General features: G+C 39.6%; 1 protein-coding gene across 1 annotated transcript in view; it reads right to left on the bottom strand.

Annotated features, from left to right (window-relative positions):
* The window catches only part of MYO1D (myosin ID), a 363,696-nt gene that overhangs the window by 195,945 nt on the left and 148,204 nt on the right, over nt 1–19,547 (bottom strand). Inside the window, exon 15 of the mRNA XM_069602865.1 lies at nt 8,132–8,298. Coding sequence (XP_069458966.1) covers nt 8,132–8,298 — 167 coding nt within the window. The remainder of the gene's footprint in view (nt 1–8,131; nt 8,299–19,547) is intronic.

Genomic DNA, 19,547 nt, shown 5'->3' with positions numbered 1-19,547 from the left:
TCTCTTGCTTTTTTGATGATCCAGCAGATGCTGGCAATTTGATTTCTGGTTCCTCTGCCTTTTTTAAAACCAGCTTGAACATCAGGAAGTTCACGGTTCACATTTTGTTGAAGCCTGGCTTGGAGAATTTTGAGCATTACTTTACTAGCATGTGAAATGAGTGCAATTGTGCGTTAGTTTGAGCATTCTTTGGCATTGCCTTTCTTTGGGATTGGAATGAAAACTGACCTTTTCCAGTCCTGTGGCCACTGCTGAGTTGTCCAAATTTGCTGGCATATTGAGTGCAGCACTTTCACAGCATCATCTTTCAGGAGTTGAAATATACACCTTAAGGCATTTTAAATTCCTCTTCCAGTCCTTCCAACTGCAAAGTCATTGGTTACCAAAGCCAGAATCCTGGGAATTGCATTTGATTCCTGCTCTTCTCCATCATTCCTTCTCATTCATCATCGAGTCTATTGATTCCACCTCCAAAATATATTTAAAATTCAGCTACTCTCATCTTCACTGCCACAATCCTGAGAGAAACCACCACCAAGTTCACTACAACAGACTCCTAAACTGTTTCCCACTTCTTCTTCAATCCATTCTGCATATTCAGCAGTCAGAGCAGTACCCAAAAGCCTCACAACATTTTTATCTTTTACTGCCCTCCTGCTTTCATTGCTCTGCTCCAATAACCTTGGCCTTCTTCAGGGTCTCGGTGTTGTGGTTGCCTCTTTCTTGCTTTGAGGCTTTATATATACTGTTCCCACTGCCTGGAATACTTTTTTTTTTTTTTTAATGGAAATCCTGATTAGTCTTTCGGACTCTGTTGGAGAGGGAGAGGGTGGGATGATTTGGGAGAATGGCATTAAAACATGAATAATATCACATATGAAATGAGTCGCCAGCCCAGGTTCGATGCATGATACTGGATGCTTGGGGCTGGTGCACTGGGACGACCCAGAGGGATGGTACGGGGAGGGAGGAGGAAGGGGGGTCCAGGATGGGGAACACGTGTATACTCGTGGCGGATTCATGTTGATGTGTGGCAAAACCAATACAATATTGTAAAGTAATTAACCTCCAATTAAAATAAATAAATTCATATTAAAAATGTATTTATTTGGCTGCGTGAGGTCTTAGTTGGGACATGCAGGATCTTCCATTTTAGTTGCAGCACTTGAAATATTTAGTTGCAGCATGCGAACTCTTTGCTGCACCATGTGGGATCTAGTTCCCTAACCAGGGATTGAATCTGGGCCCCCTGCATTGGTCTAGTCTTAGCCATTGGGCTGTCAGGGAAGTTCCCTGGAATGCTTTTTTTTAAAAGCTACTCTTTGAAAGGTGGAGACTTCTCATGTTCTAGTCTTTTTTGATTTTCCTTCATCAACCATCATCCCCATTATTCCTAAAACAACCAGTTGCATTCTTTTCCTCACACCATTCATCTCAGTTTGTAATCATATTGATTTGCGGGTCTGTCTGTTGAATGTCAGTCTACAGGTGCCACAAAGGCGGAGATTTTGTTTTGTTCCTCACTATATGCCACGTGCCTACCATGTTGTCTGCCACACAGTGAGGAGAGAGAGATGTGTTGAATAAAAGAATGGAAGAAAATACATTTAAAAGTCTAGTCACTTGCCAGATAGAGACAGAAACGGAAGAGTTCTGATACAAAGAGAGAGGTAATGATGTGCGATATCACATGAGAAAAGGAAATAAAACTCGAAAGCTTGCAAGTTAATTATGAAACTAGAATAAGAGTCAACAGGCAGCAATGGTGTGTGTTGAAAGTTTTAGGCATTCTGCAGGAGCTAGAAGAAATCGTACAGCCACATTGCTCAGGTAACACGTCAGGGTAACGGTGCCCTTCCTCTCTTTCCCATGGTTAAGGGCACAACCCCAGTTCTCCAGCAAACCAGCATCCTGAACTTGCAAATTAAAAAGCTGAACTCATCTGCTTTCTGACAACTAGTTTTTAACCTCCCTGGAAGACTTTAGCAGCTTCTAAGGTTATCAGTACCTTTAAAATCCTTCTCTCTCTCTTTTGATAAAAGAATGAAAGTGACAATTAGAAGTCTAGGCTCAAAGCTAGCTTACAAAATAAATCTGCAGAATCTAAAAACACAGACTCACTGTGGAAATGTTACTTATTCTCCCACCAAGACTGAAAACATTCGTCTAGTGTCCTACACACTTTCCATCCTACCCCTTACAGCACTGTTCATCAGTTCAATCAGTATATGTAAATATTATATTTATATGAAAATACATTCTTTCCCTTGTCTTGTTAATTAACATTTCTATCCTTTCCATAAACAGTACAAGTCTTTACTTCTCTATATTCCTCATTCCCACTTTAATTTTTGTTGCAAATGATTACTACTGATATCCTTCCCCACCCCCGCCCCGTTACAATGGAAACCACTTGTATAGATGTCACAAGAAGTTTTACTGACTTATTTGTTCAATGTTGGCTTTTTGCACTCCACATTTCCCTTCTACACTTATGTTCCTTTTTGCTAGAGTATACCCTTTCGAAGATTTTTCAGAGGAGTCTAGGGATAGTAAACTTTCTGAACTTATATATGTCAGGAAATTTATTTTGTTTTCATTCTGCCCACACTGTTTTTTTTTGGTCTGTGCTGGGTCTTCACTGCTGCAGGTGGGTTTTCTCCAGCTGCAGCGAGTGGGGTCTACTCCCCAGTTGCAATGCTCGGGCTTCTCATGGTGGTGGCTTCTCTTGCTGTGGGGCACAGGCTTAGTTGCCTCACAGCATATACAATCTTCCCGAACCGGGGATGGAACCTGTGTCCCTTGCATTGGCAGGCAGACTCTTTACCACTGGACCACCAGGGAAGTTCCCTACCCACACTCTTGAACTTGGCATGGAATAAAATGCTAAGTGTAAACTTCATTCCCTTTCACCGTGAAGATAGTGCTCCTTTGTCTGTTTACATTAAATGTTGCTAATGAGAAGTCTGATGACAGTATGAGTCTCATTTCCTCATAGGTAGTTTGCCTTTCTTCTTGGGAAATCTAAGCATTTTTCATTATGCCTAGAGTTCTGAAAGTGAACATAACGTAAGTTCATTTAAATAATTCATATGTTTTACACTTGGTGTATTCTTTCAATCTGACCCCTGGACTCTTCTTTCCTTCTAGTGCTCCTGCTAAATGGTTTTTGGCCCTCCTGGATCAAACTTACACTTGGTGTGACCTTTCTTTAGAACGTTCCATCTCTTTTTCTCTGTGATGAGGTCTGGGAGAAGTCTTCAGCTTGATATTCTAGCTCGATCTTCTAGCTCACTAACTCATTTAAAAGAAGTTTAGTGGATTGGGGGCAGGAAGAGAAGGGGACGACAGAGGATGAGATGGCTGGATGGCATCACTGACTCGATGGACGTGAGTCTGAGTGAACTCCAGGAGTTGGTGATGGACAGGGAGGCTGGTGTGCTGCAATTCATGGGGTCGCAAAGAGTCGGACACAACTGAGCGACTGAACTGAACTGAACTGAGTTTGAAAAAAAAATTTTTTTAATTATGGTAAAGTTTATGTATAGTGAAATGCACACATTTAAATACACAATTCAGTAAGTTTTGAAGAATGTGTATACACTCATGAAACTGACATGTCCACCAAGATGAAGATCACCTACACAATCACAAAGAGCTCCCCCACTACCTTTCCCCCTTTCCAGCCAACTCTCAACCGAAAGCAAAGCACTGCTCTGATTTTTTCCTGTTTATGAGCTTCATATAAATAGCAGCATAAAGTATGTACTCTCTGGTGACGCCTTTTCACATAATGTTTTATTCATCCATGCTGCTGTTGTAGTATCAGCTGTTCATTATCTCTCTTTTTTTTTTTTTTTGGCCACACCACATGGCATGTGGGATCTTAGTTCCCTGACCAGGGATTGAACCCACGCCCCCTGCATTGGAAGAGTGGAGTCTTAACCACTGGACCACCAGGGAAGTCCCTGTTCATTCTCTTTAATGCTGACTTGTAACCATTGTATGATGACACTATAAATTGCTGGCTCATTCTATCGATGGACAATTCACTCCAACTGTGCTTAATTTGGTTTTCATTTTCCAAATCCCTAATTGTTTCTTTTGAACAACAACCTGCTCTTGTTTTGAACTTCATATTTCTACTTTAGGACCAAAATTCTCTCCTTTATCTCTCTGAGAATATGAATAGGCTTTTTCCAAGGTCTTCTGCTCCTTGCTCTAGTTCCTTGGGGCTGAGGTTTTGCATTTGTTGAGCTTACTGGTTCTTTCTCATTGGTCTGTTCTTTCTCAGATGTTTGATTGTTATCTCATCTCCTACCCTAGAATCCTTCTTCCTACATGCACGTCTTGGCCTTTGTTGGCCTCTTGTAAGGTGGCTACTTTTGCTTCCTGAATCTTGGCCAATATACCTATAATGTCTCCCTTGCAGTTGCTCAGGTGGTTATTTGTCCTGGCCATTACAGCAACCTCTCAGTGCTGCAGCTGGGATAAACTCCAGACTGTAGCTGAGATGTCTCCTGAATGCCAGCTGAAGCCTCACAAGGCAGTCTTTCCTTAAATCTGTGACCTCAGCATGCTTCTGGGTCTGCATGTCTGCCTCATATCATATTTAGGAGTGATTCACATCTTTAAGGCTCACTGAGCATCCCTCCTTTGATTTCATAGTGTGGCTGTGCATTTACTTGGCTTTAAATACACATATTTTATATCACTGGGGGATGTTCTGGAGTGGGAATGGGAGATTTAAGATTGTACTCCTAAGACTATCATATCTGAAATTCATAGGTTCTTTTGAACCTTTTCTATTTTTACATGAGTATTAGAAAACATAATCCAATCCTTGTAGCATGTCTTCTTTGCCAAAAAAACACACCAAGCATCTTGAGTTGAAAGTAAAATAAGTACAGCAACAGACTATAAGTGAGTAAGGATCTGCACTTGCAAAATTCCTTGTCCCCGCCAAATCAAGCTTGCTTATTCTCTTACTTCAACTATGCTCCATGGCTTCCTCTTTGTCTCATGATATTTTTTAGTTAGATAAATATACATTTTAGATAAATAATTCTTTCGGTTCAGCCCCATCCTATAGCTGCCCATTCCCACCCTGTCTTTCTAATACCTGACTTCTGCTGATCTTCAATAGGTGACAACACAAAAATAAATACTACCATCGAGTACTTGCTAGAATTCTGAGTAATGACAAGGGATGAGTAATCTTCCTATTAACATCATTTGACACTGAAATCAAGACAGAATGAACACATTCCTACTCTAGAGCCTCAATAAAAAAGAAAAACCAAATTTAAAGAACAGCATGATCTCAATAAAGAAAATGATCAGTTTTGAGCATGACTTTCTGAACAATAGAAAATTGTCTCATTTTTCTAGGCTATTCTGCTATGAAGTTTGATTCATTCCAAGAGTCTCCAATTAGCGTGAATCTCTTTCACTTCTGCACACAAGTAGCTGAACACTGGTGGAGAACAAAAGCTGATGCTGGGTGGGGGGGCAGGGTCTCACTATACACTTACGATCTCAAGCCTCAAATGGGTGCTCAGGTCTTCCTGGTAGCAAAACCACTGGGAGACAGTGGGAAAGCTCTCCCACTCTCTAAAATGAGTATTTCTGTTTCCTTGTCAACCTCCTTCACCACCTCTCTTGATCCTTACTCTCAGGCTCACGACCTTGCCTCATACTTCAAGAAGAAATAGAAGCAATCAGATAGGAACACTTTCATTTGTACATCAGTTGGCCTTTGAGGCTTCCTGCCTTGGTTTTCATATTCTCTGCCTTTCGTCCTGTTGCTAGGGGAGAAGGATCCCTGCTCCCATCTAAAGCTGACCAACCTTCCACTTGTGCTGGGATTTCATTCCTTGCCTTCTCAAGGAGGTTATTATTTCAGTTATGGCCCTCCCTTCTGCGTGGCTGGTTTCTCTCTCTGTTCTGAATCATCGCCACCTGCATTTTGAACATTTTCTAGAGTCTCCTTGACTTCACATTCCACTCTGGCTGCTGCTTCCATTTTTCTCTGTTCTCATTCACAACACACATCCGTGGACATCCAACTCCTCACTTCACTTTCCCATCCTGCTCAAATGGGGCTCTGACCAGCTCTTTCTCCTCTGACTTCTGTGCTGCCTGGTCTAATGGTTAAGCTTCTGCTATTCTCTTACTTGATGGCATAGTAATATTTGACATAATTGTACTTTTCGTCTTGAAATGCCATCTTCTCTTGGCTTCCGTGACCTAACCCTCTTCTGGTATTTCTTCTCTTTTGTTGGTCACTTCTTCTCTTCTCTTTGCTGGTTCTTTCATGTCAGACCACAAACCTAAATGTTGGCATGGGCCTTCTTTTCTATCAAGTCCCAAGACTTTATATATAATGTATGTATCAGTAACTCCAAACTTTCTATTTCCAGCCTGGAAGTCTTCACAGAACTCCAGATTTATATGTCTAGTAGATTATTTTGTATTTCTACCTAGGCATTTAGAAGCCATTTCAAACCTAACATATTCAAGAGACAAATCTTGATTCCATCTTTGCCCTAGTTCTGTGCCCCCCTCTTCAAACTTCTCTTCCCCAATCTTTCTTATCTCAGAAAATGGTACTATGCTTATCCAGATGCTCAAGCCAAAATCTACATGTTACCCTCCATCCTTCTCTACTCCTCTCTCACTGAGTCAATCCATTGGCAAGTCTTGTCCACTTTCCCCCCAAACTTATCCTGAATCAGTCCACTACTCTTGGATCTACAGTAATTCCTTGTTCAGGGCACTCTCATTGAGCCGCCTCTCCTGGATTCCTACAATAGCATCTCTAAATGTCTCCCTGCTTCCTATTCACACAGCAGCCATAGTGATCTCTTAAAACATCCATAAGATTGTGTGGCTCTCTGCATAAAATCCACCAATGGTTTTCTACCACGCTTGGCCAAAATCTAAACTGTTTAGTCTGGATGACAACATGTAACATGATCTGGCCCCCGTCTATCTCTCTGATCTCAACCACTGCCCTGTTGCTCAGCATCCTCCAACCACACAGGATGATGTTTGGTCCCTAAAACACAACACTTATTTCTGCAAGAGAGACTTTTCTCCAGTTTCCTCTGCTTTACCTGCTCTTTTTCTTTGACTAAGGAGTATGGCTGACTCCTTACATCCATTACTGTCTACTTAGAGACTCCTCACCAACCAATATTTTATGTGTTTCTTTATTCACTCATATTTTTGTGAAATCTGTAGTCTACAACATAGGAAATGTTGAATAAATATTTTAAAATAAATGAAAGGATGGGATTTAAAACACTATTTTAAGATCCCAGGCATCAATGAGCATTATTGTTACCAATAATAAATAACAATAGCAATGACACCTTATATTGAGTGATTACTATATGCCAGGTTCCCATTCTAGGTATTTTATTTTATCTCATTTCACCCCCAGCAGCCTTACCAAGTAATGACTATTATTATTCCCATTTTAAAAATTAATTTTCTCCATTCTACACATAGGAAACAGAGGCAAATGGAAAGTTATATGATTTTCCCAAGGTCAAAAATCCTGGTCAAAGCCAGGATTCAATCAGGGAGACTAATTTTAGGGCCTCCATGATGATCTACTTAGTCTCCTTTTTATTATTATAGATACTAATATCAGTAATGATAAGCAGCATTAACTGAACATCTACTATGTGCCAGGCACCTAGGCTTTTCACTTTGGTTAATTTAATTCTCACAACAAAAGCCTTATAAGGTAGCATTACTATACTCATTTTCCAAATGCAGAAACAAAGAAGTTAAATTTCTAGCTCCAGGTCATGCAACAAACGTGTGGTATAGCCAGGATTCCAACCCACCTGTGACTTTAAATCCTTGTTTTTTCTCTTATACTACATGCTTATATTTTCCCAATGAAGAATTCATTTTTTCCTCATGGTCCATAAGCCACAAACTCAAGGGGTTTCCTGCTAATTCTAGGAAAGTCTTTCATATCTGTAGTTTCCTCAACTATTCTGTCCATTCAACAAATATTTAGACTGCCTGATGTGAGCTGATGCGTTGTTTAACATAGGGAGGACTCCATAAGTCTCAGTGTGCTATTGGGTTTCTTTGTTTCATCTGTTCTCACCTGTGAAGAAACTTCTCGTAGGTCTGGCGGAAGGCAAAGCCTGCCCGACGAACCCTCACGTTTTCTAGGAGTCCAAGATACTCTACTTGATGCCGGCAGCGTTCATCATCAAAGATCTGTGGGGATTTCATGTCGTTGGGTTTGATGCAACGTACGTAATATGGTTCCTAAAGAAAGAAACCGGCAAACGGTAAGCTTCACTGGAGAAAAATCTCGGACTAAAGACACTAACATGAAAAGGAACGCATTTGAGTCAGTTCTAATGAGGTGGATGAACCTAGAGCCTATTACACTAAGTGAAGTAAGTCAGAAAGAGAAAAACAAATATCATATATTAATGCATATATAGCTTCCCTAGTGGCTCAGAGGTTAAAGCGTCTGCCTCCAATGCGGGAGACCTGGGTTCGATCCCTGGGTCGGGAAGATCCCCTGGAGAAGGAAATGGCAACCCACTCCAGTATTCTTGCCTGGAGAATTCCATGGATGGAGGAGCCTGGTAGGCTACAGTCTATAGTCCACAGGGTCGCAAAGAGTTGGACAGGACTGAGAGACTTCACTTTCACTTTCTTTCAATGCATATATATGGAATCTAGAAAGATGGTACTGATGAGCCTCTTTGCAAGGCAGGAGTTGGAGACACAGACAGACAGACTTATGGACACAGTAGGGGAAGGAGAGGGTGGGACAAATTGAGAGAGGAGCATGGAAACATACACATCACCATATGTAAAAGAGACAGCCAGTGGGAATTTGCTGTATGATGCAGGGAGCTCAAACCTGGTGCTCTGTGACAACCTAGAGGGGTGGGATGGGGAGGGAGGTGAGAGGGAGGTTCAGGAGGGAGGGGACATAGGTATACCTATGGCTGACTCATGTTGACGTATGGCAGAAACCAACACAATACTGTAAGGCAATTATCCTCCAATTAAAAATAAATAAATTAAAAAAAAAGACACTATGACTAACATGTAATTAGTGTTAACTGTGTCAAATTAAGCTTTGTGACTCTAATTTCTCAGGCATAGACTTGTGAAAAATTCTTCCTTTCCTTTCAATTTAAGCTTGGAAGTTCTCAGGCATTCAGCTACATTTTTGTATTATTATATTTTAGGATTCATCAGGAAGAGTAGAAGTGGAATAAAACTAGTGTGTAAGTAATTGAGACAAGTAAACAGCAAGTTTTTATGTATTTACAGAAACATGATTAAAAGTAACAGAAGTAATTTAATAGAAAGAGTCAGAAGCTATGATAAAGATACATTGCAATGAAGAATATAAAATATTAGGCACAGCTCTGGCACATGTAAGTGCTCGATTCAGCTTTGAATCATTTCAGTCCTTCAAACTAGAATAGTTTCTCTGGAATATCAGTGCTTTCAGATGCTTAAATGGAGCAAAAGAAATCTAGACAAAGATTATATACAAAAACGGCCCTCTAATTGCTTCTATAAATAGTTTTGCAAATATAATGTTTGGAACAAGATAAAAGTTAATCAGATATACAAGAAGCCAAGATAACATGAATTAGAAACAGCAAAACAATATACAAAATAAAAAGATCTGCAGGGGTCCAGATGTTGGGATTAGCAGATAGAAATATCAAAACAACTATATTTAGCACGTTCAAGATGACAAAAGGCAATATTAAGAATGTTTTAAAGAACCAGAACTATAAAAGAGAACCAAACCAAAGAGAAGACCAATGACTTAAAAGATACAATAGGAGAAATTAAGAACTCAGTGGACCAGTAGAAGAGTAGACTGGAAATAGTTCAAGAAAAAAATGGTAAACTAGAAGGAAAGTGAGAAGAATTTTCCCAGAATGGATCATGGAGAGACAAAAAGACAGAAAATAAAGGAGAGAGGTTAAGAGGCATAGAAGACATACAGTGAGATGCTTTAATTAACTGGAGTCCCAAGGAGAGGAGACAAAAGGGACAGAAGAGCTATTTGAAGGGACTATTTGAAGAGCTAATAGTCAAAGACTTGGCAAAACTGATGAAAATCAATCAAGCTGTAACAAACTGAAAAAGTGCTACAAACTGCACGCAAGATTAAAAAAAAGTCACCTAGGTACATCAGTAAGACTTCTGAAAACCAAAGAAGAGCAGCCAGAAGGAAAAAGACTTATTACCTAAAGGAGCAACAAACAGTCTAATAGCTGACTTCTCAAAAGAAACTATGGAATACAGAAGACAAACGAATATTATGCTTGAAATGCTGAAAGGCTGCCAGTGCAGAATTTTACACCCTAGCAAACCTATTCTTCAAGAAGGAAAACACGTAAACCATTTCCAGGTAAACAAAAACAGGGAATTTATCAACATCAGGCCTCATACACAACAGGAGAAAATTCAAACAGAAGAAAAATGGCCCAAGAGGAAGGTCAAAAAAGAAGGGATAAATGAGGAAATTTAAACAGATATTAACAGTACTTAGCAGTAACAATGGTGATGGTGATGTCATCATCTTAGACTTAAAATTATATATGAACATATTGTACATATTTACATATATATATAAATGAGATAAATATTTGTAAGTACATGACTAAAACAGCACATAAGTTGGGAGGAAGACAAATGGAATTAAGATGTTTTATGGACCTTGCATTGTCCAGGAAGGAGGTAAAAGCACCAAATAATATTAGATTTTTATAAATGACACCATAATAATTTGAGTAACCACTGAAACAGTATTATGGCGTAAATCTTCCAAAATAATAAAGTTAATAAGCGTAGTAATAAAACATCATTGTGATACTAGTGGTTGAGGGGTGGTACAAGGAAAGGATGCCTCCCTAGGTCTAACGAAACATTCTGACTCAAAAGATTTACAGCCCACACTTGGCAGGAGTATACTCAGAAGGACAAGAACATGGCTTGCCAGCAGGCAGTGTCAATCAAGGTCATGTCGCAGCCCACACAGCAGTCAGGTGATAGCTTAGGCACAACGAGATGAGGTCTGTATCAGACAGATGTAGGAAGTGTCCTCGGTTTAAAAGCCTCACGCCCCATAGGATTCAGTATCTCTTATAGCAACTCTAAAGATACAGCTTTCAGGGTCCTTGAAAGGGACATGCCTCATGCATGAGTCACCACACTCAGGAAGCCAAAAATATGACATTCCCACCAGACATTTCTCATTTTCCCAGTGCAGGTGGAATTTATCAATAGGGGTAATTTTTACCTTAAGTGATGTTGCCTAGTAATATGGCTGATACACGTCAGAACAGAGGAACAGAGCTAGGAATTTAACTGAGGATATCAAGCAGAAGGAATAGAATTTTGCTTACCTTTCACCCACAGGAATCAGTCAAAAAGGTTAGAAAGGGCAGAAAAAGAAATAGAGAAGAGACAAATAGAAAGCACTAAGGAGATGGTCAATTTGTAAACAAGATGCAGTAGCTATGTTAAGAGTAAATGCAATAAATGATTTATTCAAAGGACAAAGATGGCTAGAATGACTAAAAAGCCAAAACTAACTCTGTATGCTACTTATGAGTCATACCTGAAGCATAAAGTCATGCAAAGACTGAAAGTTTTAAGGACAGACCATGCAAACCCTAGTCAAAAGAGCTAGTTTTAACTATTTTATTTCTGCAAAAGTGACTTTAAGGCAAAAATCAATACAGAAATAAAGATTTCATAGTGATAAGTGACTCAAATGCTAGGAAGATATAATAATTCTAACTTGAATAAGCTTAATAAATTCAAAAAATATTTAAAGCAAAAATGGAAGGCATATTAAGAAGTAGGCAAATTCAGAATTACAGTAGGTTTTATCACATTTCGGCACTGAAAAAAACAAAGTAATTGTAAGAATGCGGAAACACTGGACAATAATATGATGGGCAACTTGACCTAACAACTGTGTATAGACTATCAAGTGCAAGTAATTCTAATACATAAAGAAAACTTACATCTCTTAGGGCTGAAATCACACAGAGTATATCCTCTGATCAAATGAGATTAAGTTAGAAATCAAGAGAAAGAAGATAATTAGAGAATCTTAAGATGATTGCAAATTAAGAAATATACTTCTAAATTATCCTTGGGTCAAAAAGAAAATTACAGTGTGAATTAGAAAATATTTTGAACTCAATAATTTATGCAATCATGTGGGCAAGGCAATCTTAGTATAAGGTATCATTTGAGTCATGTAAATAACTTTACTAAACAGAAACCAGTTGAATGGAATTTTACCAGTGTTGATTGATTATGCCCAGAAAGGGGTAACACTCACACCCAACTAAGGAGTGGGGAATGCCCTTTCATCCTGGTTAGTAATATAAAAACCTTCAGATAAGGAATCCAGTGCAAATGCTTTCTCTATATTTCATCAGCATTCTGTTTCAATTTATAAATGCCGCCTCCTCTCTCCTTATAAATATCCAGACTGACTCAACCTAAGAAATCCTAAATTTGACAAATTCCAAGCATCTTACTAAGGTTAAGTCACAAAAGTTAACAGTGATCTTATCATCTGGCACTTTTAATCCTTTTTCTCCCTATATGTTATGAGAAAAACGTCCTTTGACAAAGTACGTGCTTGCTAAATCACTTCAGTCGTGTCTGACTCTTTGGGACTCTATGGACTGTAGCCTGCCAGGCTCCTCTGTCCATGGGATTCTCCAGGCAAGAATACTGGAGCAGGTTGCCATTTCGTCCTCCAGGGGATCTTCCCAACCCAGGGATTGAACCCGCATCTCTTGCATCTCCTGTATTGGCAGGAGGGTTCTTTACCACTAGTGCCACCTGGAAAGCCCTTGCCAAAGTACACTAATCAGTATATACATTAGCCAGAAGACACTGGGTTTAGATGTTCATTTACTTAGCCTGTGTTGAACAGTATCAAAGAGAGCCAATGGCAAATTAAAGTTCATTTAATTTACTGACCATCTGTTCAGAGTGCTTTATGAGGTATCAGTGGAAGTCACTCAGTCGTGTCTGACTCTTTGCAACCCCATGGACTATGCAGTCCATGGAATTCTCCAGGCCAGAATACTGGAGTGGGTAGCCGTTTCTTTTTCTGGGAGATCTTCCCAACCCAGGGATTAAACCCAGGTCTTCCGCTTTGCAGGTGGATTCTTTACCAGCTGAGCCACCAGGGAAGCCCATGAGGTATCAAGAGAGATAAGATTAGAAGAAGTCATTCCTTAGATTCAAAAGACTTATAATCTAGGTGGCAATGAGACATGTGTTTAAAAAAATACTATGCGCTATAGTTAATAATACTATATTGTACATTTGAAAGTTGCTGAGAGAGTCTTAAAAGTTCTTATCAGTTCAGTTCAGTCACTGAGTCGTGTCTGACTCTTTGAGACCCCATGAATCACAGCACGCCAGGCTTCCCTGTCCATCACCAACTCCCGGAGTTCACTCAGACTCATGTCCATTGAGTCAGTGATGCCATCTAGCCATCTCATCCTCTGTCGTCCCTTTCTCCTCCTGCCCCCAATCCCTCCCAGCATCAGAGTTTTTTCCAATGAGTCAACTCTTCCCATGAGGTGGCCAAAGTACTGGAGTTTCAGCTTTAGCATCATTCCTTCCAAAGAAATCCCAGGGCTGATCTCCTTCAGAATGGACTGGTTGGACCTCCTTGCAGTCCAAGGGACTCTCAAGAGTCTTCTCCAACACCACAGTTCAAAAGCATCAATTCTTCGGCACTCAGCCTTCTTCACAGTCCAACTCTCACATCCATACATGACCACAGGAAAAACCATAGCCTTGACTAGGCGGACCTTAGTCGGCAAAGTAATGTCTCTGCTTTTGAATATGCTATCTAGGTTGGTTATAACTTTTCTTCCAAGGAGTAAGCGTCTTTTGATTTCATGGCTGCAATCACCATCTGCAGTGAGTTTGGAGCCCCCCAAAATAAAGTCTGACACTGTTTCCACTGTTTCCCCATCTATTTGCCATGAAGTGATGGGACCAGATGCCATGATCTTCGTTTTCTGAATGTTGAGCTTTAAGCCAACGTTTTCATTCTCCTCTTTCACTTTCATCAAGAGGCTTTTTAGTTCCTCTTCACTTTCTGCCATAAAAAAGTTTATGTATGGTTTATGTATGGTTATGGATGTTCATTAGACTTACTGTGGTGATTATTTTGTAAAATATACAAATGTCAAGTCATCACGTTGTACACCTAAAACGGATAGTTATATGTCAATTACATGTCAATAAAATACATGAATAATTAAGAATTTTTGAATTAAGAAAACCACCGTGTGAGCTCAAAAAAGCAGGAGTTAGGGACTTTCACTTCCAGTGATGAAGGACTAGGCAATTCCTATCAACCTTCCTTAGAAAGTCACTAGGAAAAAAGTGCTATACAAAATTATGGGGGGATGGGCGAAATCTTCATTGCATGAAGAGCTAATAACATAGCCAAGAAGACTAAAGTCCAGGGGGGATAAAACTGGCCTTGAGGTCTGCTTTTATTTTCGAGGCAACTGTCTCCCGATCTATAGAGGCAGCCGTGATGCTCAGCACAGCTGCTGGCAGCCTTGAGGGGCTTGGGGGATGAAAGCTGGAGCCTGAGTCCTAGGATGCAGGACTCGACTCTGGTCTGGAATCCTGAGGAGTTAAACTCAGGAGTTACAAGCTGAATGGAAAACAGGTTGGCGCTTCCAGGGAAGGCAGACAGCTCACTGCTGAGCCACTGTAGGTCCTGAAATTTGATTAAGGTGATTTCAGAATGTCAGAATTTGCCTGATACATCTTTTAAAACATAAACTTTCAACTTTTCTGTTAGGATTAGATATCACTAATAAGTGGCAATGTATCTGTCGTTGTTCAGTCGCTCAGTTGTGTCTGACTCTTTGCGACCCCATAGACTACAGCATACCAGGCTTCCCTGTTCTTCACCATCTCCCTGAGCTTGCTCAAACTCCTGTCCATTGAGTCAGTGATGCCATCCAACCATCTCATCCTCTGTCGTCCCCTTCTCCTTCTGCCTTCAATCTTTCCCAGCATCAGGGTCTTTTGTAATGAGTCAGTTCTTCACATCAGGTGGCCAAAGTACTGGAGCTTCAGCTTCAGCATCAGTCCTTCCAATGAATATTCAGGATTGATTTCCCTTAGGATTGACTTGTTTGATCTCCTTGTTGTCCACGAGACTCTCAAGAGTCTTCTCCAACACCACAACTCATAAGCATCAATTCTCTGGCATTCAGCCTTCCTTATGGTCCAACTCTCACAGCCATACATGATTACTGGAAAAACCATAGCTTTGACTATATGGACCTTTGTTGGCAAAGTAATGTCTCAGCTTTTTAATATGCTGTCTAGGTTTGTCACAGCTTTTCTTCCAAGGAGCAAGCGTCTTCTAATTTTGTGGCTGTAGTCACATCTGCAGTGATTCTGGAGCCCAAGAAAATAAAGTCTGTCACTGTTTCCCCATCTATTTGCCATAAAGTGGTGGGACTGGATGCCATGATCTTAGTTTTTTGAATGTTGAGTTTTAAGCCAGCTTTTTCACTGTCCTCATTCACCTCCATCAAGAGGCTCTTCAGTTCTTCTTCACTTCTGGTGTCATCTGTGTATCTGAGGTTATTGATTTCTCCCAGCAATCTTGATTCCAGCTTCAGCCCAGCATTTCACATGATGTACTCTGCATATAAGTTAAATAAGCAGGGTGACAATATACAGCCTTGATGTACTCTTTTCCCAGTTTTGAACCAGTCTGTTGTTGCATGTCTGGTTCTAACTGTTGCTTCTTTACCTGCATACAGGATTCTCAGGAGGCAGGTAAGGTGGTCTGGTATTCCCATCTCTTTAAGAATTTTCCACAGTTTGTTGTGATCTAGTGTAGTCAATGAAGAAGTAGACGTTTTTCTGAAATTCTCTTGCTTTTTCTGTGATCCAACGGATGTTGGCAATTTGAGCTCTGGTTCCTCTGCTTTTTCTAATGTATCTGTATTCTTTTTCTTTTATCTGATTTGACAATTTTGCTCCATTTACATTCACTGTACTTATTAATATATTTGGATTTTTCTCTAACATCTTAATTTGTCCCAGCTTTCCTATGTTATTCTGTCTCCTCTTTCCTATGTTTTATAGGACTGATGATTCTTTTCTCATTCTGACTTCTCCTACCCCCAACTACTAGCTTGTAAGTTAAAAACTCATTTCTATTATTTTAATGACTACACTAGAAAATTGTACATGTACTTATGAGAGTCATAAGCTAATCAATACATTTATCCTTTTCCTGAACAACCAAGGACCTTAAACACTTGAAATATAATCACTCACCCTTCCAGTTTATATACTATTGTGCTATTTAACCTGCATTTTAAATCAAATATAATATTATTTTATAGAGTCAGTTGATTTATATGCATCCACATATTTACCAATTTCTTTGATCTTCATTTTGCATTTCAGACTTTCATTCAGTAATCAGACATCCTCCTACCTGGTATATATCCTTTAGAATTTCCTTTTTCTTTGCTTTTTATCTATTTTATTTTTTAAATTATAAAACTATGATAACACATTTATAGGAGACAGAATAAAGTTACATATATATTTCCATATATATGTATGGAAATATATTTACATACATATAGTTCCACTATATATTACAATTTTTTTAAGTAGATAAATTAAGATTTTTGTTGGAGTTTCAATATCAAATTCTCAGGAATTAATAGAATGAATGTACAGAGTAGTAGAAGAACATAGTAGACCTGAAAAGCATTATGAACCAATTCAACATAATTAAGATTTATACTATGGTTTTTCCAGTAGTCATGTACGGATGTAAGAGTTGCACCATAAGGAAGGTTGAGCACCAAAGAATTGATGCCTTTGAACTGTGGTGTTGGAGAAGATTTTGAGAGTCCCTTGGACTGCAAGGAGATCAAACCAGTCAATCCTTAAGGAAATAAACCTATTTATGATTATCCACTGGAAAGACTGATGCTGAAGTTCCAATACTTTGGCCACCGACATGAAGAGCCAACTCATTGAAAAAGACCCTGATTCTGGGAAAGATTGAAGGCAGGAGGAGAAGGGGATAACAGAGGACTGACTCAATGGACAAGAGTTTGAGCAGGCTCTGGGAGATGTGAAGGACAGGAAAGCCTGGCGTGCTGCAGTCCCTGGGGTCACAAAGAGTTGGACACAACTGAGCAACTGAACAACAAGATTTATATAATTTTCACACAACAGTAGGATATAAATTCAAGTTCCCACTGAATTTCCTTCAGTGTGGTTCTGTTTTTATTTTTTCAGAAAGATTCTTTGTTGTTCATGAAAAATAAACTCTCTCAGTATAGAATTTGGATTTATTTTCTCTAGGCCTGTTACTCCTTCAAAGCTAATCTGCTTTTAAGGTATTTTCTTGGTCTTTGATATTCTGGGGTTTCACTAGAGGACTGGGGGCAGATTTCCTTTAATTTTTCTAACCTGGGATACACTAGGCTTCCTGACTGTCTCTTTCGTCATTCTGGAAATTTTCTTTTTCTTCAAATATTGCTCTGCCCATTCTCTCCTCTCCACGATTAGATGCACATTAGACCTTTTCATTTTATCTTCCATGTCTCTTAATATGTCTTTTAGAAGTTTCATTTCTTGGACTAAGTGAAATTCTGGATAATTTCTTTGAATTCTGTCTTTCATTTCCCTATTCTCTCTTCAGCTTTGTCTTAACCAATGTTAAATCTATCTACTGAGTTTTACATTTTAATTATTGAGCTTTTATTTCTATCAATTGCCTAGTCACTTGCTCTCAGTTACTAGTTCTCCTGTTTTTAGGACTTTCATTTCTTGAAACACATTAAACATTCTGGCAGTCTTTCTGATAATTCTGTATAAGACATTTTCATGAGTCTGTGTTTAGTCTCACCTCCCTTGTGTCCTGTCTTGCTTCTTTATATGTGTGGTGATCCTTTACTATGAACTGCTTATTTTCCTTAGAACACCATCTGTGGAAGTTCTATTTCTTTAAGGTCTGGTATGAAGGTGGTTTCCTCTCTCTGCTTTCATCAGATGCCCAGGGGCAATACCAGACCCGGATGGACCACTTTAAATTGTTGGCTTCAGCCTTTTCAGGCCACCTAGGTATGAGTTTGGACTACAGAGCTCATCAAAGCCGGCTTATGATTATTAATTCTCAAGGGAGGTTCACTCACCCCACTTGGCTCAGTGCCAAAGACCAAGGCAGGCAGTTTTCCTTTCAGACAGTGAGGGATTATTTCCGGAGCTAGCCCTTAGAAGAGGCGACCCTCTAGAGACCTAGCTTTGTGCAGCTGGTGTGTACATACTTGTGAGTGTGCATGTGGTTTGTAATCCCCTACTCTGAGCAGGCCCTGGGCTTCCCCTCAAGGACCCAGTACTTGGACACCCATACTCAAAGGTACCCGCACGTAAAGGTACCCACTTCAACAACTGCCCAGAGGGGAAAGCAGCATGGTGCTCTCCTCACTTTTCCCTTCCCTCAGTTAATTTCTGCCTTCACTCAGCACCTGGCCTACATATTCCTTGCTTTCTCGTTAGTTCATGACTGTATTCAGGAAGTTGGTTTTTTACAGTTTACCTAACTTTCTGGTTGTTTTCAGTTGGTTTTAAAAGGCCGCTTTGTTCACCCTATTGCCATCAAATGCATTACTCACATGTATTTTAAAAATCTTCATGTTTATGTTCCTAGGTGAAACTCACCTCTAATTTCATTTCTTTCATGTTAACCTTGTACTAAGGTAATAGTAATCTCACAAAATAAATCGGGTAGTGGCCTCTCTTCTTCCCATCCTCCAAAACCATGTATGTATGATAGGAATTACTGGCTCCTTGAAGGATTTATAAAACTTATCTATAAGACCATCTGGGCCTGAAGTTCTTGGCAGAGTTGGAAGAAGGCAGACTTCTGATTAGAGATTCAGAATCTCTAAGGTTACTGATTTATTCAGGTTTTCTATTTCTTCTTGAGTTAATCTTGATACCATTATTCTAGAACACTAGTGCCTCCCAGGCGGTGCCAGTTAAGATTCCTCCTGCCGATACAGGAGACATGAGAGACTCAGGTTCAATCCCTGAGTTGGGAAGACCACTTGGAGTTGGAAATGGCATCCCACCCCAGTATTCTTGCCTAGAAAATTCTATGGGCAGAGGAGCCTGGCAGGCTACAGTACATGGGGCTGCAAAGAGTTGGACCCACCTGAGCACACACACACATTCTATTATTAGAAAACTAATTTTTAAGATTCATTGGCATACAGCTGTTTGTAATAGTCTGATGCTTAAAAAAAATCTCTGTAATGTAGAGGTTGTAACCTTTTTTCATTCTGAATATTGTTTTCTCTTTTTAAAATCAATTTTTAAAAGGTCTAATTAATTTTTTGATCTATTACTTTTAGTTTTTGCTATTTAAAAATTATTTTCTCACTTTCTTTAGATTTCCCTTGGATTCC

The sequence above is a fragment of the Ovis canadensis genome, chromosome 11 (genome assembly GCF_042477335.2).
Source record: "Ovis canadensis isolate MfBH-ARS-UI-01 breed Bighorn chromosome 11, ARS-UI_OviCan_v2, whole genome shotgun sequence".
NCBI classification, from domain to species: Eukaryota; Metazoa; Chordata; class Mammalia; order Artiodactyla; family Bovidae; genus Ovis; species Ovis canadensis.
Note: the sequence above shows the minus strand (reverse complement) of the source record. Positions and strands in the feature narration are given on the sequence as shown.